Source organism: Penicillium maclennaniae, assembly GCF_028827695.1.
Source record: "Penicillium maclennaniae strain IBT 15551 chromosome Unknown utg000007l:1.0-4884863.0:1.0-4888362.0, whole genome shotgun sequence".
Classification (NCBI taxonomy): domain Eukaryota; kingdom Fungi; phylum Ascomycota; class Eurotiomycetes; order Eurotiales; family Aspergillaceae; genus Penicillium; species Penicillium maclennaniae.
The window spans coordinates 2,966,991-2,991,404 of record NW_026623219.1 but is presented as its reverse complement, the minus strand read 5'-3'; the positions used below and the strand labels follow the sequence as shown (position 1 = coordinate 2,991,404).

The window sequence follows — 24,414 nt, the reverse complement described above, 5'->3', positions numbered from 1 at the left end:
AGTTCAGTTTGTACCCATAAGGCCAAAGGCGAGGATACTGGCTGCAACAGTAACTCACGTCCTTGTTGACTGTCGGGCACGAGAACCTAGGACATACCAATCACTGGTGCCTCTACCTCATCACTTCTTCACGAGGCTCGGTTCAGCTCGATTGCCGGTCCAGTCAAAGCATCTCCAGCACATTATCAGACGGGAGACTAGAAATCTATCCCATCGGATCCAAAGTACCTTACATTGTACCTAAGGTCTCCTCGCCATTTCCCAACACTTCCAGTTCAAAACACATGCTCATGAATACACCTTTTGACTTTAATGGACCCAACGACTACCCTTCAAGACGGTAAAATCTTCGTTTGCATCCAGCAAAGCAAGTCCAAGCTCATCGTCAGGGGAAACACGCCATTAGTCATGTCTGGTGCTGGAACAGGCTTCGTCTCCTTTCCGCGAATTCCTCTCAGACCGATGCGAGGTCAAAGAGATTTCGACAATGAGATGGGTCAAATGACCCGGTTCATTGAGAACCGGAACCTGGGCGGAGGTCTCATTTACCGGGACAAGAGAGGAGGAACTTGCGACAGACTCCTGGGGACAAATCGCGATTGGTAACAGCGTTCCCAGGACATGAGGGTTCTCCGCGTCAATATATCCAAGATGCGTCAATATGTATAAGATCGGGGTTCCGAGCTCGCTGAAGATGTTTTACAAGAGTTATCAATGAAGGTACTAGCTTTGAGGTGCAGGGAGAGCAATGGCGGCCATGGCTCGTGAACTGAGAAAGTTGTAGATGCGACAATGCGAATGGCAAGATACCGGATGGAGGACAGGGTCGATAGCTGAAAGAAAGCTGTCAAGAAATCGAAGAAGTGGCAAGAGGATGCTTAAGGGCGATTAGATCGCTGCGATCTCTAAACTATTGCCCACAATTTTTTGATGAAAAGTTATATTTTGTGTTTGTCATGGTTCTATGTTTGGGGGACAATGCAATAAAGCTAGAACTAGGAGCTGTATATTGGGCGAATCATAGCATATACAAGAAAAGAATTCGGATTTTCCGAGGTCATAAAAACTAGGTACTCAATAGCCATAGAATTAAACAGTCAACAGCAATCTCGTGGGGACCTTAGCCCGAGGTCAGGGGGTAATAAGAACTCTATGTGGACCCGAGGCACTGTAGGTCACCTTCGTCAAACGCACCCGAAGAAGAATACTTTGGGGGATTTTACTGAGAAAAGGGGGTCGTGTTCTAATTTAGTCCACCCCCCCCCCCCCCTCCATCTTGACTCGATTTGGCCCCCAAAGCCCGCCTCATCGATCTTGGAAGGATTGACTCGTAGGGGATAGTTGAGAGCCCCTGGGGGGCACATTCGTGCAGGGCCGCACTCGCTCACCCCTGAGACGTCTCTTCATCGAGAAGCATGTATCACACTTTCCGCACCTTCTAGCCTTTTTCTTCGTCGTAGAAAATACTCCGTTTTGATGCGCTATGAAGCCATTCGGAACATTCGCGTAGCCTAATACGAGATTATGTGCCACGAACGATCTGGTACCGTGGTTTTGAACCGATCGAGTGGAGACTTGAAAGCACTCGATCAGTGCGCCTAGCGATTTTGGAGATTGATGGACCCAAGGATACGCTTTTTGGCTACCGTGGGAGAGTCTGCCGACGCGGGAGTGAAACCCCCATGAGATTAAGTTTTTATTGCCCTCTATCATAATTCTATATACGAGGTAATTCATTGCTTCTCGGCATTGGTATAGTCAGTATAGTGGAAGGCGTTATCTTTGAATGGTCCATAGAAGCGGGAACGATCATAACCAGTCAGAGGCAGGCCTTTCTTCAGCCGGTGCACCAGATCTGGGTTGGAGGTGAAGTATCGACCGTAGAGGAGGGCATCGTATTTGTTAGATTCGATCACGCCCCAGGAGTTTTTATCGTCCCAACCCCCAGCGGAAAAGAAGGGAGTGGACCCGAAAATCTCCCGGAATCGGTCGAGCGTCACGTCCAGCAGGCCCCAGCTTTCAAGGAACTTGTCTTTCTCCTCGGCTCCGAAGATTTGCTCATAACGCTAATTTTTATGATCAGCATTGTTTCAGATCTGGATAGTGATTTTTTTTTTTTTCTTTTTTCTTTTTTTCTTTTTACTCAACGGGGAAAGACTTACCGGTTCGATGAAACTAACATACGACAGAGCCGGCAGAGACTTCTTCAGACCTTGGCACAGATGAGTCCAGGTCTCGAGCCTCTGCTCCCCACGAGCTTGGTTGAACAGACCAAAGGGCGAGAGCCGAATGGCCAGATTCTGCTCGCCGATCGTTGCAGCCACCTCAGCCATCAACTCAAATACGAATTGGCAGCGCTTCTCTGGGGATCCACCATAGCTGTCATTGCGTTTGTTGATGTTGGAGCTCAGGAATTGTTCAGGCAGATAGCCATTGCCCCCGTGAATTTCCACACCATCGAAACCAATTTCCATGGCGGTCTTAGCGGCATTGCAATAGTCCCTGATTGTCTGTTTGATGTGCTCAACCGACATCTCGATCGGCGGGTGATTGGCGTAGGGGACGGGCTCAGTGGAGCCCACAGGGGGGTGCGAGTAACGCTCCGTGGGCGAGTCCCACACGCTTGCCGAGGGACACACGGCGGGCGATCCGGTCATCTGGGGGATCGTGGCGCGACCGGCGTGCCAGAGCTGACAGAAGATGATGCCCCCCCTTAGCGTGGACGCCTTCAACCACTCTTTTCCAGCCCGCTGCCTGTTCGGGCGTGAACAATCCAGGGACTCCCGGCATGCCATTGCTCTACAGATCATGTTAGCCGAATTTATCCCGAGACACGGAGAAGCACATGGAATATATGCAGGAATCACCAGATAGGCAAAGAAGAGTGCAAGAAAAATGCCAGAAAAAGAATTAAATGATAAAAAAAATGGGGGCGAAAAACCGAACAAATGAATAATGGAAAACGGAGAACGGAGAACGGAGAACGGAGAATGGAGAACAACGGGAAACACCACATACCTCCAGAGAAGGCGGGATACCCTCAGAGATCATCAACCCGCCCTCGGTGGCGCGCTGGGCGTAATAATCCACCACCAGATCGCCAGGGACCCAGATACGATTGGGATTCTCGGGAGTGCTGTTAGGGTTCAATGGCACGCCACGGTTACGGGTGAGAGGGGCATGAACGACCCGGTGGCGGAGAGTGAGGGCGCCATTGGAAATGGTCAAGGGACGGAACAGCGCGGACTCCTCGCGGTTGACGTAATGGATGGTCATGACTATAGCTTTGTTTTTGTTTTTTTTTTCCCTTTTTTGTTGGGTTCCAAGGGTGTTTCCACAGAGTCTGCACAGGGCTGCAATGACAAAAGTCGTGGAACTCCCCCTAACCCGTTGCTGTCAGAAATATATATACATTCGGTTAAATGGAGACTCAGGGTTTGTTGGCAGGGCCCCCCTCCACTCCGTGTACCGTGTTAAGAGGGACTAGAAACAACGGTGCATCGGAACGTGGGGACGATAGTTTTGTCGGCCTTCGACATGACGGGCTGCCTGCAGGCCAGTCTCATGAATGGCAGAGGTGGACCACATAGTGGGTTATCCGAACCATCCAGGCCGAACTCGCTAACGAACCATCGAGATCATCGCCGCGTAATAACATCCGACATCCGACATGGGTCAAAGTCAAAGCTGCAATCGGGCAATGGCGGCTGTCAATCGGAGGGCTGAGAGTTCCCAGAGCCCACTATTTGTATTTGGTAAACGCGGATCAATAGTGTTCGTTCCCCACAGGATATAATTTCCCGTCCTGTTTCTTATCGAGTTTTTGGGGCTCGGGAATTGATATAACGCCGACACAATATGACTTTTATGTGCCAACCATCTCCCCTTTCTGGCAGAAACATGACAGCTGAGCTCGGGTGAAGGGCCCAACATGACCGTCGAACACCCTCATGATGTCTACCGCACCGTGAACCTAGTGACACAAGTCCTATGTATTCCAATCTGCACGGCGTTCGTGGCCTTGAGATTCTACACGCGGTTCCGCTTTAAGCAGAATCTGGGGGTGGAGGATTGTGAGTTGTTCTAATGGACCCTGGAGACCCCGTCCATCCATGGACTTTGATACTGACCTGACTTGACGAGTAGGGGGATGTCTCGTAGCGTGGGCTCTCTTCATGGGATACTGTGGGATCAGTATTCTCGGTAAAGTCCCAAGTTGATCTGGGAGATAGACCGAACAGGGTTGCTAATGATGCTAGTTGGAAAACATGGAGGAGGATACCATATCACGGACGTCAGCCCAGAGGAACAAGTCTTGTTTAGGAAGTTTTGTTACATCGCCACCATTCTTTACTGCCCAATGGCTCTATTCGTGAAAATCGCCCTTCTCTCCATTCTCACACGCATCTTCGCTCCTTACCGCGGCAAAGTCTGGTTCATCTACGGCTTCCTAGGCTGCCTCTGCACATACTACATCATTGCGCTGATCGTCAAGATTCGCATGTGCAATCCTATTCCTTATTACTGGTTAGGCCCGAAGCTTCAAGGGGGTGGTACCTGTCTCGACCAAGCCGCCGCCTTGATCGCCGATTCAGTCATCAGTCTTGTGAGCGATATCATTATTCTCATTCTGCCGTTGCCATTGACATGGTCATTGCAAATGTCTCGGAACAAAAAGCTGCGCGTTATTGGTCTGCTGAGTGCAGGTGGTCTCGCCACAGCCTTTAGTCTGTATCGACTTGTTTTGGTGCTGAGAGACGGTCAGTCGAAAGATCAGACCATCGTCTTCATGTGTGTCATTCTTTCTGGGTATGTCACCAATCGTTTTCCCTCACCACAATGTTTTCTCGGGGTTTTCTGACTTGTCTCTAGCAACGCTGAGGGCGGCGTCGGTCTGATCTGTGCCTGTCTTCCCATCTTGAACGTTCTCCTTGCCCACTACAAGAAGGAGTACTCATCACAGAAATACTACGCCCATGGTTCCGACATGCATCTCGGTGATCGTTCTCAGGGCAGCAAAGCCGCGAGTCGATGGGAGAACGCCCCCAACTTTGGTGACGAGAGCCATCTTGTATCTTATGCCGGCACGCCGGCAACTAATGAGTCGATCCACAATGTCGAAGGCATCCGTAAGACGGCCGCTGTCGAACAAACAGTGGAGAGCGCGAGTAATGATAGCGGGAGTTGTTGATACTCTCTACGCCAACACCATGCACTATTTTCATGTGTTCATATACATCTTACATACCTAATAGACGAATTGCATTTGCTATTTCCAATTAATTTGCTCAGTCATCGCTCACATGACTATCTCATGATCGGATTGGGATCAAATAAGCCCGAGTGATGCCATAGCCCATCAAGTCCCGCGTCAAAGCCGGCCGACCAAGATCCATCAATAAACGGCCACTGAAACATGTCTGTCTCAACATCGTGACCTCCAAATGCAGCAGCATCGCGCGCAAAATCGGGCCCTTCTCCCTCCGTCCCGGAAACTAAAGTTTGATGCGCGTCACGGGGCTCGGTGCTGATCGACCTCGCGGTTTGCGAATCGCGATTGGGCCGAGATCGGATATCGCCGTACTCGTCCAATCTTCCGGCTAGTGCAAATCGCGTTGGACTGTGAATGCCGTCGTCGCTATGTGTCTGGGAGTATTTCACGGTCTCGTAGAACCGATTGGCCTCTTGAACCGTTCGCCACTATCCATATCGGGTTAGTGAAATATTTATATAGTTTGATTCAAGGGCCTCACCCAGCTTCGACCCACAGGCCATAAGCGGCTTAATTTTTCAAGATAGACGAGATTTCTGCTTTTTGCTTCTTCTGCTCGAGCCAATCCGCCCGGGTATCTCGTTGGTGCGATGGTCCCGTACATGTTGATATGCGCCGCGACAAAAACGCTGAATCCGGAATAAGGGGTCATTACCGGCGCTTCTGAGGATTCTAGTGCTGACAAGACTCCACTGATGTGCTGAGCAGCCTCAAAAAGTTGCTTGATTGTATGGGGCTCGTATTGGTCATTTTCGTCCATATCGTGGAAGACGTCAGAGTGAGGCTTCAGATTGGACAGGAAGCGATCACGATGGAGGAAAAGTATGCTATGTTTACTGCTGTCAGCGACTATCCCTGCGATCTGGCTCATCGAGGCTGGGTGCGTCAGAACAAACCTCATGAAATAGATCAAATTGACATAGGCAAATAATTCTCCATAGCCCAGAGATACATGCGCCTGGGCACTAGTATCGGGGTATCGCACGGTCTGATCCTGCAGCGATCTCCATTCATCTAATTCCCCTTTAAGCTTCTGCCAAGTTTGATGCAGGGGTGTGGCCGAGTCGTCTGAGCCTGTCGAGGAGAGGTTACGTCGATGCTCATTAGCAAATCTCAAGATCCGCACAAAAATATCAAATCCACGCGTAACTATTGTCAGACCGTGCTCGATAGTCAGATTGTTTGCCAAGGGACACCCCTTGTTCATATCAGCGGGCATCAATCTCCTTTCGGGTAAATGGTTGAACGTAAAGTCTCGGTCGCTGATAGGAAGCGGGACTGAAATCTGAGAAAATGACAAGGCAAAGTGTTGCCTGGCCCCAGAGCTCAGCTCGCAATCTTGCGCAAAGCAGCACCAATAGGTTCGAACGAGCTGTTCATACTGAGTTTGGGAGGCGTGGAACTCATGTGGGTTGTGTTCCATGCTGTCATCTGCCATCTTGAGAAGCGATTGGATCATGTAGGTGGCCATACCTGCAAATGTCAGCTGCTGTCACAATTGCCCGAATTGGAATTTTCTATCACCATACATACCACTGTACATCCAAGCCTGGTACGGTCGCCCAGTGCCCCATTCATAGAAAGAAATCATTACCAGCGACTGAGCTAGATAAAGAGAAGGAGCCTCCATCGCACGCTGCGCTAGATGTTGTCGCGCATAGCCTGCGTAGATCTCCTCCCCCTCGAGCTCATCGTCGGCCATGAAACGTACACACATGGAAAGAAGGGATGCGATGAAAATTGGATCCACCGAATCAAAATTAGAGGAGATATCAGATATCAAAGAAGGATAGTGAAGAAAGTTCGCGACGGGGAACTTCTTCCGGTAAGTTTCTACTGCACTGATCACGGTAGATGGCGGCAAGGCCGAGATGGGGTTCTCATGGCCTTCCGAGGCATTCTGAGGGGCCCTTCTGAGAGTGCTGATATCCTCAGCTGAGTGCGCAGGATGTGACGCCTTTCTTCGCTTCTGGGGTGCCGCGGACCCGACAGTATTTCTCCGGGCTCTTAGTTTGGAAGCCCGCGGGTCTGTAAGGGCGCATCCTTCACTGTTTGTCTTTTGACATCGCTGACAGGGTGACCTTCCATCATGAATGCATTTCACCTTGGCCCGACTGAAAAAAGAAATTTAGAACATAGCTTGAAAAGAGTTGGACGTATAACTTTACCGGCAAGCATCACATGATATCGACAGTCGCATCGGGCTGATTGAGCTCAGGTCCGAGCAAGGATGATCTGACTGTCATTCAGTCTTCATAGGTATGTATGGTTCAATGCACTAATGGTTTATCAAGAATTGAGCGAAAAAAGGCATCTCAGGCTTTAAGCTCCACGAGATCGGAAAGATTGGAGAAGAGGAAGGTGCGGGTGACGCCCGAAAGCTAAGGTGTCGGCCTATGGGATGCGGCATGCCAGGTCATGTGATGGGATATATAGTATAGCCTTTCGAGGGAAAATTCAGTAAATTATTAGAATTTGATGTCTTTATTAAGCGTCTAATCATGATTTATGGTATATATGTGTATGCAATTTTCTTAATTTGTAGCGAATTCCTTCGCCGCCGCCGTCCACTGTGCCACCCACGCATTGAACTTGTCGACCTGCAACTCGTCCGTAGCCCAGGAAGTCACAATCCTAACAACAACCTGTTCATCATCCAGTTGATCCCAAATGTAGAATCCGAAGCGGGTTTGCAGCCTTGAGGCCAGCTGCTGAGGCATTGTGACGAAGACTTGATTTGTCTCCGTTTCCGCCACCAAGTGGTGGCCAAGTGCCTCGAAATTGGCCGAGATTTTCTCGGCCATAGTGTTGGCATGAGTAGCCAAGGTGAAGAATAGATCGGACCGGAAGAGCTCCATGAATTGGACACCCATAATCCGCCCTTTCGCCAAAAGGGCACCGTGCTGTTTGAGATGGAAGACAAATCCTTCAGACAGAGCCTTCTTGACAACGATAGCTTCTCCCATCAGGGCACCGGCTTTCGTACCACCAATCCAAAAGATATCGGTTAGGTCGAAGATGTCTCGGAAAGTCATATCATTCTTCTTGGAGCACATTGCCGTTCCGATTCGAGCTCCATCCATGAGCATTAAAAGGTTCAATTGCTTGCAAAGCGCCGACAGATTGGTTAATTCCCGCTTCGTGTACACTGTTCCGGTCTCCGAAGCATTGGAAATGTACAGCAACCGCGGCTTGGCCATGTGTGGGAAGAATTGATTTTGCTGAATGGCCTTTTGAAGGTTTGCTGTCGTCATTTTGCCATCGACTGCCGGGACAAGGATGAGCTTGTGGCCAGTTGCCTCAATTGCACCAGCTTCTTTGCATGCAATGTGTCCAGTGTTCAGAGTAATGACTGCCTCATAAGGGCGAAGGCAGCTGGCAATTGAGATCAGATTGGCTGAGGTTCCACTCGGGACAAAGAAAATATCTGCCTCGTCTGCAGTACAATTGATCTTGTTTCTGATCAATTGCCTAGCCTCATTTGAGTAAGCATCACCTCCATAGGAGGCCTGCTGTGTTGAGTTGGTGCGGAGAAGAGCCTCGAGGATTTGGGGATGAGCTCCCTCGCTATAATCGTCCATGAGGCTATATGGAGGGCATTCCTCCTCTTGGCATAGACTGGTAGCGGGCATAGTGGACTTCCGATCCCCAAAATTGTTTTGATTGGATGTTGAAATTCAAAATCTATAATATGAGGAGGGGTTGAAGAGTGTTCAAGATTAGATTTGACAGAAATGGACCTGTTTTTGACTCACCCATGGTCAAAATAAAATCTGGCAGCGAAAGACCGAGACGCCGGGAATAACTTTCTCGGGAATAGCGTCTATCCATCATTCCCGAATTCCGACACCGGGAATCCCTTGCAAATTCTACCGAGTTTATCTCAAGTAATACGTGGGCCTGGACGCAATGTTGCATTCCCGTAAAGATAACAAGCCTGCTGATCTCGTATGGAAGTCTTGCGGTCACGAGGTGGAGCAGTGAAACGTGAATCGGAGACCCGGCGGGCGCTTCCAGACGATTCTTCACGCCGACGCTAGCCTTACGGAATCGCAGGAATGACAAACAATAATAGGAGCCGCGTAACTCCATGTGCTTGCGGGAAATTCTTGCCAGTGTGCAATCAATGAGCTGTCGAAGCTGGCGGGTTTGCACAATCGGCTGAATACCCGCTCTGGGGCAAAGAACCGGTTGGTGTGGAGTGATTAATGCTTAGGTGCCGCAGGAGGGTCTGATAACCTCGGAAACAATCAAGTTGCGGAACTCCTTGTATGAGACTAGAAAACAGAATGACTGGTAGTATTCACTGCTGTTATGTACAAATGGAAAATGCCCTACCAGTGAATCACTTGTAAGACGATACACAAACTCCCGCTAACCATGCAAAAGACAGAGTTTCAAGGCGTTTCCTCGGATTTTTAATCGTCATCCGATCGGAGACGTTCCTCCTCTTCGGTGTATCTCTCCTCCTTTGACGTAATGCGTTGATAGAGACGGACCCGCCAGCCTCGAATCAACAAATAACTAGCCATGATGCCACACATCACAGCCAGCAGCAAAATGAGCGCAAAAATTCCACCAATGCTGCGCATTGCCTCGTATGTGTTTGCAAGAATCTGCGTCGCCTTGCGGTTCTGAGCTTCGGCGGTGTCATCTAGTGTCGAGAAGGTGCTGCCGTCGGCCTTGTCATGCAATAAGCCAACAGCATCACTTTCCCCGAGAACCCTTGATGGATCCTTCGGTCGAGGCTGATCAGAGTACCCTGACCACCCGACCTGCTTCCAATTCAGGGAATTGAGTGCGTTGTATGCGCGATGTACTCATGACGTTGCCATCGCGGTCCACAGCTTCAGCCGAAACCCAATCAACGTACCCAGAGGCCATGAACATCGACTCAAACCCGGTCTTGGAGATGTTACCAATGAACACGGGCGCATCGAATTGCGAAGCTTGAGCGTAGAAGTTATACGAGGCGACGTCGGTAGCTCCATTCCAACTCACCCAGATTGTGGTGACCAGGTTCGTCTCGTCGCTGCCCCAAACAGATGAGACAAGATCCGGAGGGATAGCTGGGCGACCGGTGAATTCGAACTTGTACGCGCGGTAGTTGGAGAAGCGTGATGATGTGAATCTCGCACTCATCAGAAGGTCACCCTCGGGCGAATGTTCGGAGATGTAGCCACCCTGGCTCCAGCATACGAACATGTTCTTGTTAGGAAGAACCTGTGCATTACCACGAAGGCGAGTGAGGTCCCCGTCGGGGCGGTCGTAGCGTTTGACAACTCGAGCTGTCATCGGGGTGGTGCCAGTTTCCACCTCCACGATCATGGCTGCCGAGATGGTCTCCTCCTGAAACTCCTCGTCTGACGCATTATTCATGAATGAGATGACGTGGCGAGTGCCTGAAGACTCTTGGAACTTGGCGTCGTGTTGCTTTGAGAAGATGAAATCCGAATCAAAGTCACCTCCGTTCACGCCGTTCAGTCGCCACATGATCTTACCATCAAGACCGGAGACCATATAAAGAGTATTGGTGAAACGCATAGAGATCAGGTAATCGCCAGCATCATTCTTGTCCACGGAGTTGATATGCACGTAATCCCAGCCAGGGGGTCCTTCCGGCCTGGAGTCTGGGTGGTAATGAATGGTCTCGGACAGTGGAATTTGGTCGTAAGATCTCCAATCGTAGATGACCTCCGCAGTAGTGGTGTCGATTTCAGCGAATCCGCCAGTCTCAAGGAACGTTTTCTCGTCCGGGCGGCCGAATTCCGCAAGGCTAATCTCCTCGGACAGGTAGACGGTGACCAGGGCGGACTTTCCATCCTCTCGAACCTTGAACTCGTGAATGTCGAACACGCCGAGGTCTTTGCGCAGCGGGAGTTTTCGGTACGTCTCGTACTTCTCATTTAAAATCATGCCATAACCACGTTCGCGACCGTCGTAAGAATACTGTAGAATCATCGAGATATAGGTTTTGTTGTCGAAGCAGTTGATGGCCTTGAAGTCGAAGACATTGCGGTTTTCAAATTGCATCGTACCAGTCCAGATAAGGGTCTATTTCAAAGTCATCCCCGGATTAGCTACCAATTAGGCGAGGCATATTCGAAGAGCCAAACATACCCCATCTTCATCGTAAATGTGTGGACCGGTCTGGTATTGCTCGTATAGGCTCGATTGTCCATCCGGTTCAATATGCAGATATGGCGAGACGAACCAGTAGCCTGGTGCAGTTCGATTGCGATCCAGGGTCTCGATGTCGAATTTCACGGCCCTGGCATCGGGCAGCTGGGGTGACACGTTAGCGCCGGCCCATGCGGAGACAGTGGAACACTTACGGTCACAAAGGACATCAAGTCATCATTCGTGTACGGCTCTGCCGCCACCTTCTGCGCATAAAGCAGAAGTATCGCGTACCAAAACATTGTTCAAAAGAGTGACAAGGTTGAGAAAGCCACTGCGGGTACAGGAGAATCCAAGGTCAATGCCAAAGGGACTCAAGCAGGCGGTAAGAGCGGGGCCATGGGCCTCCCTGGACCTCGGTGGGGCCAACAGAGGCCCTAAACAAGCATTGCAAACTGGGGACTTTGATGACGCACGCTCGTGTCTAGGTTTTGACCTTTCACAAAGTAGTGGGGTCCAGTCTCCATCTGACCTGAAACGCCTGAGTCGGCGCATTCTACAGAGTAGATCACTATAATAGAGGAATCCCTGATTGTGCTCCTAGGCTATGCAATACGTTATCATGCAAGGACCCCCCAGACAACAAGAAGACCAACGAGCCGATTGTAGTGGATTGACTGTATCCCTAGCTTAATACACGGATACATTCCCTCCCGGCCAGCCTTACATATGTCGACTGCCGACGCTAGCTCTATGTTCAGCCCATATTGGATCACGTCAAGCTGTAAAGATTGCTGGTTTCGCGTTCTGTTTGCTTACTCAGGTCACTGTTAAAATTTTCCTCAGGGGGTGGCGGAGCGGCGATCGTCATCTACGGATTGGACCTGACCCTGGTTATGTGATCCAAGAGACCCCGTGCTTAGTCAATATCCGTGAGTATCACCAATGGAGGGCGAAGGGACTACAGGGTCGGACGTCACAAGGTGATTTGACTATTGAAGTTTGCCCAGGATATAGTTGAGCACGACAATTAGAAAAGCTGACGCCAGACTTGGATGACCGTCTTCTATATTAGGCTTAGTGTCCAAGTCTGGTGGTATCCACATTAATACCTTGGCGTACACCGCGCTTCTAGTCTTACCTCCTTCCACACCCTATTCCCTTACTGCCCCTTATTAGTCTTTTCCCCCTTATATTAAAGATATTCCCTAGATATCCTTCAGATATCTAGTAGATATCTAGTTTTTTTCTATTACCTTTTTCCTTAGAAATATCTACGTAGTACCTCCTATCTTTATATTATAATATATTCTTACTATATTATTTACCTTAAATAGAAGTACTAGATATCTCTTAGGTCTCTAGGCTATATCTAGATTTAAAGGGGTAGAAATACTAGATATTTCCTAGATATCTAGGGGATATCTATACTATAAGGTTACATTATCGATAGTTTTAGGCTATAATTATATAAGCGCGTAGTCTAAAGCTCGTATACGAGGGAAAGGTAAAGGCTTGGTCACCGTACCGCGCTAGACCTTCTTCGGCACCTAAGCTCGATAATTAGATTCCAAAGGGGCTTAGCGCCGACGCGTCAAGTGTAGAGACCCACCGATTCAATTATGTGATACCAGCTATACACTCAAGTTTGCCAATAGCCATTACACTATGTTCAGAGCGGTGTCTAAGAAATTCACCGTGATTAGGATATATCGCTTCGTCTAAAGATGGCGGACAGGATAGATCAGCGCGATCACGACCCGCTCTATGCCAAAAGGCCAAGCAGAAGACTATGGTACAGTTGCAACTTTACTTGTGAGAACTACAGTCCACTCGAAAAGATGACGATTCAAAGATGCCTCAACCGTCAGAAATGAGCTCATTCTTGACATATTGGTGTGACTTGTAGTATCGTATCAAAACATTCGTCATGGCATAGACCCGGCTCCATGACATGGGACAATTTGTTCTTCGGTAGAATTATCTGCTTATACCTTCTAATTACTCTTCCTTATCACACTTCCGGCCAGGCTGTTTCCAAAGCTGTATATTTCCAATATGTCTTCAATAAATTTATGTCATCTTCCCCGGGCGGGCTAAACCCGATTTTAACAGAGACCAAAGTCGCACGGCCCAACGATCCAATCCGACAGGAACATTATGGAGTCTTATCAAACCGTGAGAACACCGATCAACCAAGAGTTTTGTTCGCCCAGATTTCCCACGCTTGTGCCCAGGGACAAGCTGAGGTCAAAAAGAAGCAAGGTCGAAAAACTGGGAATCTCATCATCAGATTGATCTAGTGATAGTGCTCTTCAAATATTCGCTGAGATGCTTTGAGTCGCGCTTGAAAAGGGTGATGGGAAGGATGCCTAGCTCAGACTGCCGCTGGTAGTAGAGGGGGTAAGTGGTTCCGGGTGTGCCAATCAATCGCATTTACATGTCCAAGACACTATCATTCCCCGCACCAATGCCATGAATCCGACAAGATATCGTTCTGCTCAAACTTTGACAAATAATGACCGATTGAAAGTTCTATTGTTTGAGATAGCGAGAAAGGTATTCCGCACCGTGAAGATATAAAACTCCGAGTCCATCCCTTAGCTTAAAATATTCCCAAAACTTTTCTCGACACGGGTTTCGTGCATGTGTCAACTCCAACCAGAACTTTGATCCCATTCGACTTCGACTTCTCTCTATCAAGATGGGAGTGACTGTCCTCGGCGCTGGCGTTATCGGCCTCCTATCAACCCTAGCTTTGACTGATGCTGGCTACGAAGTGACCATTGTTGCCCGGGACTTGCCCGGTGATGAGTCTCAGGATTGGGCAAGCCCTTGGTACAGACCCTGAGAGCGTATTCAAGTCAAACATGAGATCTAACACGTTTACAGGGCTGGGGCAGCCATATTTCCTTCGCCCGATTCGAAAGGTCATTCGCTCCAAGTAGAGAGCTTCAAGTACTTTTGGGAGTTGGCCCATAAGGATCCCACCAGTGGGGTTCAGGTAAGACTTACTTCCCTTTCCGTTGATTATTCTGAGAAGAAGGCTAACTGTGAATAACAGGTCCTCAAGGCGACCGACTTCTACGATGATAGAGACGATGACTCTACAATTTGGTACAAGTCTCTCATGCCGCAGTATCGCCGCATACCCACCAAAGACCTTCCAAATGGGGTGAAGGTAGGCTTCACTTTCAAGACCATGGCAGTTAATCCCGTCGTATTTCTTCCCTGGATTCGAAATCAGCTGGATTCCCAAGGAGTGTGTTTTATTCGAAAAGAAGTCCAAGAAATCGAAGAGGTGAAGCGCCTCACCGGAAACGAAGTTGTCGTCCATGCAACGGGACTTGGTGCTTACGACTTAGCCGGCGACAAGGATGTTGTTGCTGCTCGTGGACAAACGATGTTCGTGAAAACAGACTTCAACGAGCTGATGATGCTCCAAGGCTCACAATACACCTATATTATTCCGCGAATGCATTCCGGTGGTGTGATTCTCGGCGGAATCAGTCAAGAAGAAAACCTTGATCGCGAGGTAGATCAGAAGTTGCGACCGGACATCCTCGCACGGGTTGAAAATATATCCAAGAATCGGCTCGAGTCTGTGGACTTGAACAGCCCCTCGACGAAGGATATTGTCGCCTTTCGACCTGGAAGAAGAGGAGGTTATCGGCTCGAATCCGAAGGCACCATTGTTCACGCATATGGATTTGGTGGTATGGGGTATATATACGGTTATGGAGCAGCTTTGAAAGTCCGAGATTTGGTTGAGGGAGCGATGAAGCTTCACAAGAAGAGAAGCCGACTTTGATGATATTGTATAAGCCATTTATGAAATATACTTGGTATATCTATTCAGATTGTGGAAAAGCCTATTCAACTTGACAAATGATGACGAAGCGCTGTAGTCGTCAAGAACGTAGGTACTCACGCCCATAATGCGCAGCTATTTGTAGACGTTGACCAGAAGACGAACTTTGCGCAAAGTTCTCTACTTCTACAATTCGCGTAGACGCAACATTTGTTCGGTGTTGATCATGTAACACCGTGCGTCTTGGTGTTGTGCTTGGAAGCTCTTTGCTTTTGTTCCCTATGATAGCCTGGTAGGGAAAGTTGGAAAAGATGGCTAATAGTGGCGACTAGAGGCAACATGAAACGTGCAACAGGATCCAATTACGTTTATTGAGAAAGGTAAAAATAGATCTCCGGCTCATCCGTCAGTCGCTGAAGGGATTTGACGTTTGCACTTGCTTAGTACTCAAGGTTCTTAATCATTGTACACCTCATAAATGCCGAGGTTAAGATTCTCTTTTCTGAAAGAAAGAAGGAGAAGTCAGCGATTGCTATCGCCGCAAGTCTGCCCATAACGAAGATTAAAAACATCTCTTGTGTATCATGGCAACCAGTCCGCAACTAAGCAGATTTAACAAATTGCTCTGCCGAAGACCCAAAACGACCTTCACATGCTCGTACTTCAAAGTAGTCTCCTGGGACCATGCTAGCAAGCCAGCCGTCTTGAGCATATTCTTGATCTGGCGACCATTTCGCTCGGCCTGAGCAAGCTCATCCAAGTCCTCATCAGAAAACTTCTCGGTGTGCGCAGTGCGGCGCCAAGAACTGAGTCCAGACGTGGCGCCGGGAAGCTTCGTCGAGGTTCTGGGAGGCTAGCGACACATGAATTCGAGAGTCGAAGGCTGGGTCGATATTTTCGGCTCGGTTTGTAGTGTGGAAGAGCATGCCCTTCGATCAGAGTCAACCAAGGATTTACAACCTGGAAAGATTCATTGGATAGCTTACCTCGTAGTATTCGAGCATTCGGAGGAAAATTGATACCAGCTCATTCCTTGCCAAGTCAGTAGCACTGCGGGCTTCCATGAAGACGTCCGCTTCGTCAAGTAGATGGACAGCACCCCATTTTGGAATCATTCGCGGAATATCCTTGAGGCTTGCCTCCACCGAACTGGCAGTACTACCAAGATCACCAGAACTCATCACATACAAAGGGACTTTCATGACCTCGGCGACACTCTCAGCTGTTAGGGTCTTACCTACTCCGGGAGGACCACTAAGCTGCATGATGATTCCGCGGCCCTTGCCTTGCACGACAACGTCAAAGTCATCGAGCTTCTTTGACTGTGCCTTTGCGAAAGCCAGAAAGAGGTCTTTCAGATTCTCTTGTTTCTTGGGAAGGACGAGCGAATCGAATGCCTGCGAGTCCCACACGATCTCGGATGTGCAAATCAAAGAAGAACTCGAGCCATTCCTTATTTTTCAAGGAATACCCGTAGACCATTTTAGATTTAACCATTCTCAGGTTATCGTCCAGCTCAACCGGTATCTTTCCAGAGATACAGATGCCTTTATTTAGTTGGAATGTCTGAAACGCCTCGGCGTCGATGATGGCGGCTCTTCACCTGGTACTTACGTGGCTCTTCCTCATCAATGTATCCGACTGAAGCACCCTCGTAATGCTTGTAGTGATACCCCTTATGCTCCTCCCAGTTTTGGCCCTGTGCAACCAGAATAGTCGAGTAATCGCCTGATTGACATGGTATTCGAGGGGTAACACTGGCAACGCGACGATAGGAACTGTTCCGGTAAAAGACCGACAGAAAAGTGCTCATAATCCCGTCCGAATTTGCTACCGTCAAAGTCGATGTACTTGGCTGTGATCTTCCATGCACTCGTCTGGCAGTCCAATCAGGCATCGGTACAACTGTATCCGCGCGTACGACCAGCTATCGAGTTGATCACCATGTCACCAGGTTCGAAGATGCACCATATGAGGTCATGGGAGATGACTCCGTTGCGAACTAGGTCTTGCTTCCGATCAATGGTGTCCCGCAACTCTTCTTCAAGAACCTTGCGGAACAAATCGACATGCTCCTTGCTAGTCGGATCCTCTTCTTCATCACGGGCCTTGGTGAAGGCTTCCCATCTATGAACCGGAGGCTTGAAGGGCTTGGAGAACTCAAGACGCCCGAGAGTTGTCGTGACGCCGGGATATTTGTCAAGCGCGGTGCCTAAGAACTTTTCCAGAGGTTCACTTTGGATCACGACGGAATGAAGCTGTAAAGGTCGGCGCTCATCATAGCATTTGATGTATCGTGATATCAGTGCATTCTGAGCGGATTCGTCATTCTCGGCGGGTTCTTCGATTTAGAAAGGACTCTAGCTCCAAGAAGTGCGTCCGTTCTCGTCAGGCTGCGTTGAATAGAGGTTGGGTGTACCGCAAAGGGATTCTTTAGGAGCATACTTCACTTCATTCTCTTCTCGTGGTTAGCTGTAAAGCCACAATTGGCGATGGTGGACTCCCGGCTCACTGTCCGTCTCTTTTCCGTCGACTTCCGCATCGCTGCTGGTGCTCTGCACTGCCGTTTCCATGTGCTCCGGCGCTATGATAAACATGATGGCCGATATCGACCGCGAACTTGAGCAAAGAAAGACGCAGGGTTCGAAATGCTAGGATGGTACGATCTCTGTTCAAGTCTGACAATACCTGTCTAGAAACGATGATGGTCGAAGTAACGGAAACAAACAAGACCGGTGAAAAGGCTTCGTTTGATACAAAGATCTCAAACCGAGCAAATCACAAGGCAGAAACACTCGGCTTCTGGTGCCTAAAGCCGAACAATGACCAACATGAGTTTTGAGACTTGCTGCCAGTTATTTGTTTGGCTCGTTTTGCAGACAGCCGCGCGTCAGCAGAGCCGCATAGGCTTGACTAATGCGAAGCTGTCTCTCGATCGAGACTTCGCGGGTTGGGCCAGGAGCTAGCACAGTTGCTTTATTGGTGCTATGATACCATGTTTGTCTGGTTCCGAGTCACGGACCAGTTGCAGACTCTAGGCCCTGGGCCAAGATCTTAGATTTTTTGGGGGCCAATGAGGATCGGGATCGGGCGGCCAGCTAACTGCCTAGCCTCCTTTTCTATGCGGGGAAAACAACGTCACGTGTAATATACGACCGAGATTACTAAGAAATGCTTGTATTAATTGTCTCGTCAAATCGTCACCTTTAAACGCTTCAGATCCAACGAATGTCTATGTCTATGTCTATGTCATTTCTCCCTCCAATCTCTCCAACCGACAAATGGTCACCGACTTAGTATTCGGTCTTGAAGGCCACCAGGCGGGCACGAATGGCATCTTGCGAGTCCTGGGTATCCAACTCACGCAGAACACCGGAGGCGACATCGTAGATCAGACCGTGGACCTCGAGGCCACGCTCCTGAATCGCGTTGAGGACAACGCTCTTCTGAGTCACCACGTTCAAGCTCTCACGCACGTTCAACTCCACGAGCTTGAGCGCAGCCTCGTCGGCAGAGAGGGACTGCAGCAGATCGAGGTTACGCTCGCGCACCTGGCGCAAAGGTAGGAGCCAAGGATCCAGGATACCCAGCGGCTTGTTGCCCATAGCGGCGGCGACACCACCGCATGAGGTGTGTCCGCAAACCACAACGTGCTTGACACGCAAATGCTGCACGGCGTATTCGATGACGGCGCCTGAGCTCAGGTCACCGGGGTGGAGGATGTTGGCGATATTGCGATGAACGAAGACATCGCCAGGCTGGAGGCCCATCATGGAGGTCTCAGGGCATCGCGAGTCGGAGCAGCCGAGCCAGAGGATCTGGGGCTGCTGGCCGGTTGCGAGTGTAGGGAAAAGGTCGGGGTGCTCGCGCGCAGTCTGCGCGGCCCATTCTTGGTTTCGGCGCAGGCCAGCGGTGTACTTGTCTATTGACGAGCCATCACTGTCAGTCTGAGAAGTAGAGGCCTTAGGCGGGGTTCTTGTGGTTCGCGCAGGAGAGGGAGGAAGAGATTGAGAAGGGGCACAACCCATGTCCAGGAGGAACCGTAGATGAATAATGAGAGAAGAGGAGAGCATTGCCGATAGGCGATCGGGAACGTTTTGCGTGAGCTTGGCGCGCACGACGAATCCTGGTCGCACGACCAGTCGTGCGGCGTTCATGACGAACGGTGGGGGGAACAGGTGTTCGGAGAAAGTAAACGACAGGAATTGAAAGCAACCAGGTGGACAGGCCAAGGAAGAGGCAATTCACCAGGATAACTCACTCAGTTGCTCCTCTCCCCGAGTTCACGATCCGTTGAGATGACTCAAAACAAAGGTGTTGGGGAAAAGATTGGAAACAGAAAAAGAAAACACCCCGCCAAGAACTCCAAAAGTAAGAGAGTGTCCACCAACGCACGTACCTTCGGCCATGAGGGTCAAGTCGATCTGCAGAGAAAACAAGAACGCTGGAACGAGAGGAAGGTGAAGTGGACAAGTTTATCTGGGTCCAAGGGGTTAAATGGTAGAAGTCCGTGCCTGCCACTTGGGACGGCCGCCCCGTTCCGAGGGGAAACCGGGTGATCCGCGGAACACTGCGGTTGCGCCTTTCTTTTACTTACCGAAAAGGGGTGGTACGGTGTATTTCTATACATTGGCGTCGATCTTTTCCATATACACAATTCTTTTTCACCATTGGTGCTTGGTGCGGTGCGCAAAAATAAACAGGACATAAACACATACAACGATGGCCTAAGCAGCTCCACCACGACCACCAACGTTCATCACAGCTTGCTTCTGCTCCTCAGTAATAGGGGCCACAGGCAGAGGCTTAGCTCCCGCAAGAGTCGGTGCAGGAAGGAATCCAATCTGCACAAGGTAGGGATGAGTATAAACCGACCAATTCTTCCGTGACACCTGCGCCAGCAGAGGCATCAATGCCAGACCAGGAGGCATCGGCCTTCAGCGCCGCAGACGCGTTGGTATCATCCAGCTCAGGGGCCTTGGTGTTGGAAGGAAGATCAGCAGTCACGAAGTGATAGAGGGGCATACTTGGTATTGTTAGCTTGGTTTCATATTTGAAATTCGACGTAGAGACTTACAGTGCGTGCTGAGAGTCCTTGTCGTCATGTTCGCCATCGTTGACATAGTTCTCCAGGGACTGAGACCAGGGGACATAGTCAATCTGAGGAACATCGTATCCGTACGTTTGCAGAGCACCAAGGAACTGATTGAAGCGCAAACGCGGGTGGCCGGTGACGTGAGCAACACCGACAGGGGTGCGAGGCGGGTGGAAGGCACAGGCAATGACGATGCGGGCCACATGATCAACAGGGACCATGTTCACAGTGTTGTTGATGTTAGGACGAGCAGACAGCTGAATACATCCCTTCAACATACGGATAAGGAAGTCATCCGTGTTGGTGGTTCCAGTGGTAGAATCACCCAACACATATCCAGATCGAATGATAGTTCCGCGCAAACCTCGGCGGCCGGCCTCCTTCACGAGGTACTCACCAGCCCACTTGCTCTGACCATAACCAGTACCCAGGCCTACCGCGCTGCCCTCCATATCGTCCTCCTCACTGATACCGTTTCCACCGGCCGCGAGACTACGCTCGGACTCCTGGACGTAGTAGTCCTTGTCGAGAGCGCTAGTAGAGCTGACAAAGGCAAATTGCTTAGCCTTGCCACTGCCGCATAACTTCAGAGCATCAATCGTACCCATGACATTGGCGGGCTTCAGGGTGCTGTAGGGGTAGACCCAGTGAACGAGAGCACCGTTGTGAATGACGGCATCAACGCTCTTGGTGAGGCCATCCCAAACGGCCTGCGAAAGGCCGAACTGCGGCTTACCAAGGTCACCACACAGGGCTTGCAGCTTGTTGGTCCAGGAATCGTCCCAGAACCCGTATGCACGGCAGGTAGAACGGATACGCTCAAGGGCCTGCTCCTCGCTCTTGGCACGAACGAGAGCCACAACCTTTGTCGAGGGAGCCTTGCGGGTGAGCAGATCACGCAGAATGTGGGCACCCAGGAAGCCTGTAGCTCCAGTCAAGAAGATCGTGGGCTCACTGTCGAGCATCGCATCGGTACGAGTAGGGAACGTCTCGGGCAACTCGCTGACTAGGCGACGCGCGTCTCGAGAATATTCATCATCCGGCTGGTTGCTAGCCTGAGCAGCTCCGGTCTTATCGGGGTCCTCGCTAGTGGCAAAGGACTCAATATCGAGCAGACGGTCAATCTCTCCAGCAAAGCCCTTAAGAGTGGGGCTGCGGAAAATAGCGTTCATGCTAATGTCAATGCCACGCCACTTGCGGCGCAGGTCAAAGAACATCTGCTGGGCCAGGATACTGTGGCCACCGAGGTCGAAGAACGAATCATCCTGACCGATCATGCGGGCGGTCACATTAGGAATGAGCTTGGCCCAGATCTGAGACAGCGCTTGCTCAGTCTCGGACAAGGCCTGCATGGCAGATGAGCGACGACGGGGAGCGGCCGCACTAAGTTCGGCAGTATCTGGGAAGGGCAAAGCAGGCTTATCGATCTTGCCGTTAGGGTTCAGGGGCATACGCTTTAGCGGGATGATGACAGTCGGCACAGCATAGGTAGGAAGCTTGCTGCGGAGGTGCTCACGAGCGTCATCACGCAACGGACGGAAGCGGCGGAGCATGCCCACCATACCATCGGCAGAGTCATCTTCCTCCAGGCCCTTGCTCTTCAGCCATTCAGACCATTTACTCATGTCGGGCACAAAATAGCTGACAAGGGTCGGCTCCTCGAACTTGTCACGACGCACAAGGGTGACATTTTCACGGACCAGAGGGTGGCGAGAAAGGTGAGTGTCAATCTCACCCAACTCGATACGGAAACCACGGATCTTGACCTGGTCGTCGGCACGGCCAGAGCACTCCACATCTCCAGAGGGAGTGTAGCGGCCAAGGTCGCCACTGCGGTACAGACGATCCCTCAGGGCCGACATAGAACTCACGCCAAGCCTCACCCTTGGATGCAGCCTTATCCTTCTCGGTCCAGACCTCGGGCTTGACGAACCAGTTGGTCAGGAACTTCTTGGCATTCAGGTCTGCGGACCCTAAGTAGCCTTCAGCGAGACCTCCAGCACGGACATAGATCTCTCCAACCTCGCCAATCGCACAGATACGCGTGGGATCGAAGCGGTTGACAACAAGCATCTGGACATCCAACATACCACGACCGGCGGGAATGACATCCTTCATGGTGTCCAGGAAGCCTTCCTGGCTTGAGTAGCTAGGAATTTCGTAGTAACTGACCGCACGCTGGGTTTCAGTGGTGCCGTACATGTTGACAATGTTTACGTTGGGCGCCAGACCCTGGAGAGAGCGGCAGTCACGCTTGATCAGAATGTCACCCACGAAGAAAGCGTGGTGCAGAGAAGGGAATTGAGCAGAAGCCCCACCGACAAGGATCTGGCCCATAGCCGGGGTAAGGTGAGTAACGGTGGCACCATAGTTCTGCATCCACTCGGCAAGCTTCTCGTTCTGAATATCCTCCTTAGCCGGAACCAACAGCTGCGCACCGAGGAAAAGCGGGGTGAAGATGTCTCGCTGGATCGGATCGTGAGCGATACCACTCAGCATGGTGAACTTCTCGTTAGCAGTAAGCTTGAATGTCTCTGACATCCAAGGGAAGTAATAGGCAAGGGAGAAGTGACGGCCACGAACACCCTTGGGCCGACCCTCGGAACCGGAAGTAAAAGAGAGGGTAGGGATAGAGTCAGGACCAACAACAACACCAACGGGCTTGGACTTGAGCTCAATCTCATTGGCGAAAACATCCTGGCCATTGATGGAACCACCAACAAGGGTGCCATCATCCTCAAGGGCAAGCGCGGGAATTTCAGTGCGTAGTTCTAGGTTCTCATTGATGAATGTTCGGACAATATCCGAGAGCTCACCGGCATCCCGGGTAGCCTTGGCAATGTTAACAAGGGCACGGGGACGGGCAACATCCAGGTAGATGTTCTGACGCTCTGGGGGGTATGCGGGGTCAATGACGGAGAAGGTAGCACCGGCCTTCAGGATACCCATCACGGCCACAACCAAATCCACACCGCGGTAGGCATAGACCATAACGACCTCTCCTCTCTGGATTCCAGATCGCACCAAGTGGTGCCCGAGGATGTTTGAGGCCTCGTTGATCTGCTGGTAGGTGAACTCACGATAGGGTGAGTTGCTAGACTTGGTTTCAACTACACAAAGCTTCTCAGGGTGCTTCGCAGCATTTTCAGCGAAGATATCATGGATGGCACCTCGGAAGTTGGACCAGTGCAGGTCACTGGTGGGGTCTGGCAGAAGTGCGCGCTGGCTCTCGGTCATCATATCAATGCGGCCAACGGCCTCCTCTGGGTTCGCAGCAGCATTTCCAGCAATCTGGGCCAATTGGTATAATATAGTGGAGATGCGTGCACTGGAGAAAATACGCTGGTTATAATAGGCGCCCAGCTCGACTTCTGGCGAGTTGTTGCCAGAAGCGACGTTGATCACCAGATCTGTGCTGTCGAAGGTGTTGGCAGGGTATTCTTGCGAGGAAGCCGGAGCATCATAGGCAGCGAATCGGAAGAGGATCGGCGAGCGTTCAGCATTGGACTTTTTTTGGATGTATGAACGAAGGCTGCCCAGAGGAACGATGTCGGATGCACCCTCGTTGAATGCCTACAGAAGTTTAGCAATTAGCCTTGCAATAACCGATGCTATGATTGCATGTAAATACCTTGTCCACCTTGGTATAGAGCTGGGCGAAGCTCTCCGAGGCATCAATGGGGATCCGGACGACGAAAGGACGACCGTCATCTCCTACGCTTGTCCCCACCGCGATGTCTTCGTCACCAGTCAGGCGAGCAACCAGAACAACGAAGGCAGTCAAAAAGACGGTGAATCCCGAAGACGAAGGCCCAGAAAGATTCTTCAGAGCCAATTGAGTCTCCTTCGGGAGCTTGATAGACGCGAAGGCCTCGATGGCCCGCTTGATGTCAGGTTGCTGTGTGTCGGGATAGTCTCTAGTCAATGGCGAGACAGTCAAGTTATCCAGGCGCTGGGCCCACCTCTCCAGGCGATCCTGGAGCGAAGCAGATCCCACAGCCATAATTGCCGTGTAAATGCCTCGAGATTGTTGCGGAAGGTACAAACCAGAGTATGAGTCAATTCACGGCATTCTACGGAGGGGCACAGAAAAGTCCGATTTCGCCGTCCTCCACA

The 24,414-nt window shown here is 50.5% G+C and overlaps 10 protein-coding genes across 10 annotated transcripts; 3 read left to right on the top strand and 7 right to left on the bottom strand.

Moving 5' to 3' along the window:
- Positions 1-1,733: 1,733 nt before the first annotated feature.
- N7477_008338 (uncharacterized protein) lies at positions 1,734-3,276 on the bottom strand (the record flags this gene model as incomplete). Its single annotated transcript, XM_056970001.1, has 3 exons — positions 1,734-2,066; positions 2,163-2,750; positions 3,019-3,276. The coding sequence occupies 3 exons, from the start codon at positions 3,274-3,276 to the stop codon at positions 1,734-1,736; spliced, it is 1,179 nt and encodes a 392-aa protein (XP_056820033.1).
- A 655-nt stretch (positions 3,277-3,931) lies between these two features.
- Positions 3,932-5,191, top strand: N7477_008337 (uncharacterized protein; the record flags this gene model as incomplete). The annotated part of the gene is made up of 4 exons (XM_056970000.1): positions 3,932-4,073; positions 4,147-4,203; positions 4,260-4,809; positions 4,873-5,191. The coding sequence occupies 4 exons, from the start codon at positions 3,932-3,934 to the stop codon at positions 5,189-5,191; spliced, it is 1,068 nt and encodes a 355-aa protein (XP_056820032.1).
- Positions 5,192-5,307: 116 nt separating this feature from the next.
- On the bottom strand, positions 5,308-7,472 carry N7477_008336 (transcription factor domain-containing protein; the record flags this gene model as incomplete). Its single annotated transcript, XM_056969999.1, has 4 exons — positions 5,308-5,700; positions 5,769-6,745; positions 6,806-7,386; positions 7,441-7,472. 4 exons carry the CDS (start codon positions 7,470-7,472, stop codon positions 5,308-5,310), a joined length of 1,983 nt encoding a protein of 660 aa, XP_056820031.1.
- Positions 7,473-7,806: 334 nt separating this feature from the next.
- On the bottom strand, positions 7,807-8,904 carry N7477_008335 (threonine aldolase family protein; the record flags this gene model as incomplete). Its single annotated transcript, XM_056969998.1, has 1 exon — positions 7,807-8,904. The coding sequence occupies one exon, from the start codon at positions 8,902-8,904 to the stop codon at positions 7,807-7,809; it is 1,098 nt and encodes a 365-aa protein (XP_056820030.1).
- Positions 8,905-9,690: 786 nt separating this feature from the next.
- N7477_008334 (uncharacterized protein) lies at positions 9,691-11,694 on the bottom strand (the record flags this gene model as incomplete). The annotated part of the gene is given in 4 exon segments (XM_056969997.1): positions 9,691-10,020; positions 10,034-11,326; positions 11,393-11,557; positions 11,608-11,694. 4 exon segments carry the CDS (start codon positions 11,692-11,694, stop codon positions 9,691-9,693), a joined length of 1,875 nt encoding a protein of 624 aa, XP_056820029.1.
- A 2,402-nt stretch (positions 11,695-14,096) lies between these two features.
- On the top strand, positions 14,097-15,203 carry N7477_008333 (FAD-dependent oxidoreductase; the record flags this gene model as incomplete). Its single annotated transcript, XM_056969996.1, has 3 exons — positions 14,097-14,230; positions 14,285-14,396; positions 14,457-15,203. 3 exons carry the CDS (start codon positions 14,097-14,099, stop codon positions 15,201-15,203), a joined length of 993 nt encoding a protein of 330 aa, XP_056820028.1.
- Positions 15,204-15,970: 767 nt separating this feature from the next.
- N7477_008332 (uncharacterized protein) lies at positions 15,971-17,800 on the bottom strand (the record flags this gene model as incomplete). Its single annotated transcript, XM_056969995.1, has 6 exons — positions 15,971-16,132; positions 16,190-16,573; positions 16,614-16,750; positions 16,818-16,931; positions 17,125-17,544; positions 17,716-17,800. 6 exons carry the CDS (start codon positions 17,798-17,800, stop codon positions 15,971-15,973), a joined length of 1,302 nt encoding a protein of 433 aa, XP_056820027.1.
- A 1-nt stretch (position 17,801) lies between these two features.
- Positions 17,802-18,045, top strand: N7477_008331 (uncharacterized protein; the record flags this gene model as incomplete). The annotated part of the gene is made up of 2 exons (XM_056969994.1): positions 17,802-17,844; positions 17,900-18,045. 2 exons carry the CDS (start codon positions 17,802-17,804, stop codon positions 18,043-18,045), a joined length of 189 nt encoding a protein of 62 aa, XP_056820026.1.
- Positions 18,046-18,496: 451 nt separating this feature from the next.
- Positions 18,497-19,360, bottom strand: N7477_008330 (carbonic anhydrase; the record flags this gene model as incomplete). The annotated part of the gene is made up of 1 exon (XM_056969993.1): positions 18,497-19,360. One exon carries the CDS (start codon positions 19,358-19,360, stop codon positions 18,497-18,499), a length of 864 nt encoding a protein of 287 aa, XP_056820025.1.
- A 570-nt stretch (positions 19,361-19,930) lies between these two features.
- On the bottom strand, positions 19,931-24,301 carry aarA (L-aminoadipate-semialdehyde dehydrogenase; the record flags this gene model as incomplete). The annotated part of the gene is made up of 5 exons (XM_056969992.1): positions 19,931-20,047; positions 20,079-20,229; positions 20,281-22,096; positions 22,170-23,871; positions 23,930-24,301. 5 exons carry the CDS (start codon positions 24,299-24,301, stop codon positions 19,931-19,933), a joined length of 4,158 nt encoding a protein of 1,385 aa, XP_056820024.1.
- Between the last annotated feature and the right edge of the window lie 113 nt (positions 24,302-24,414).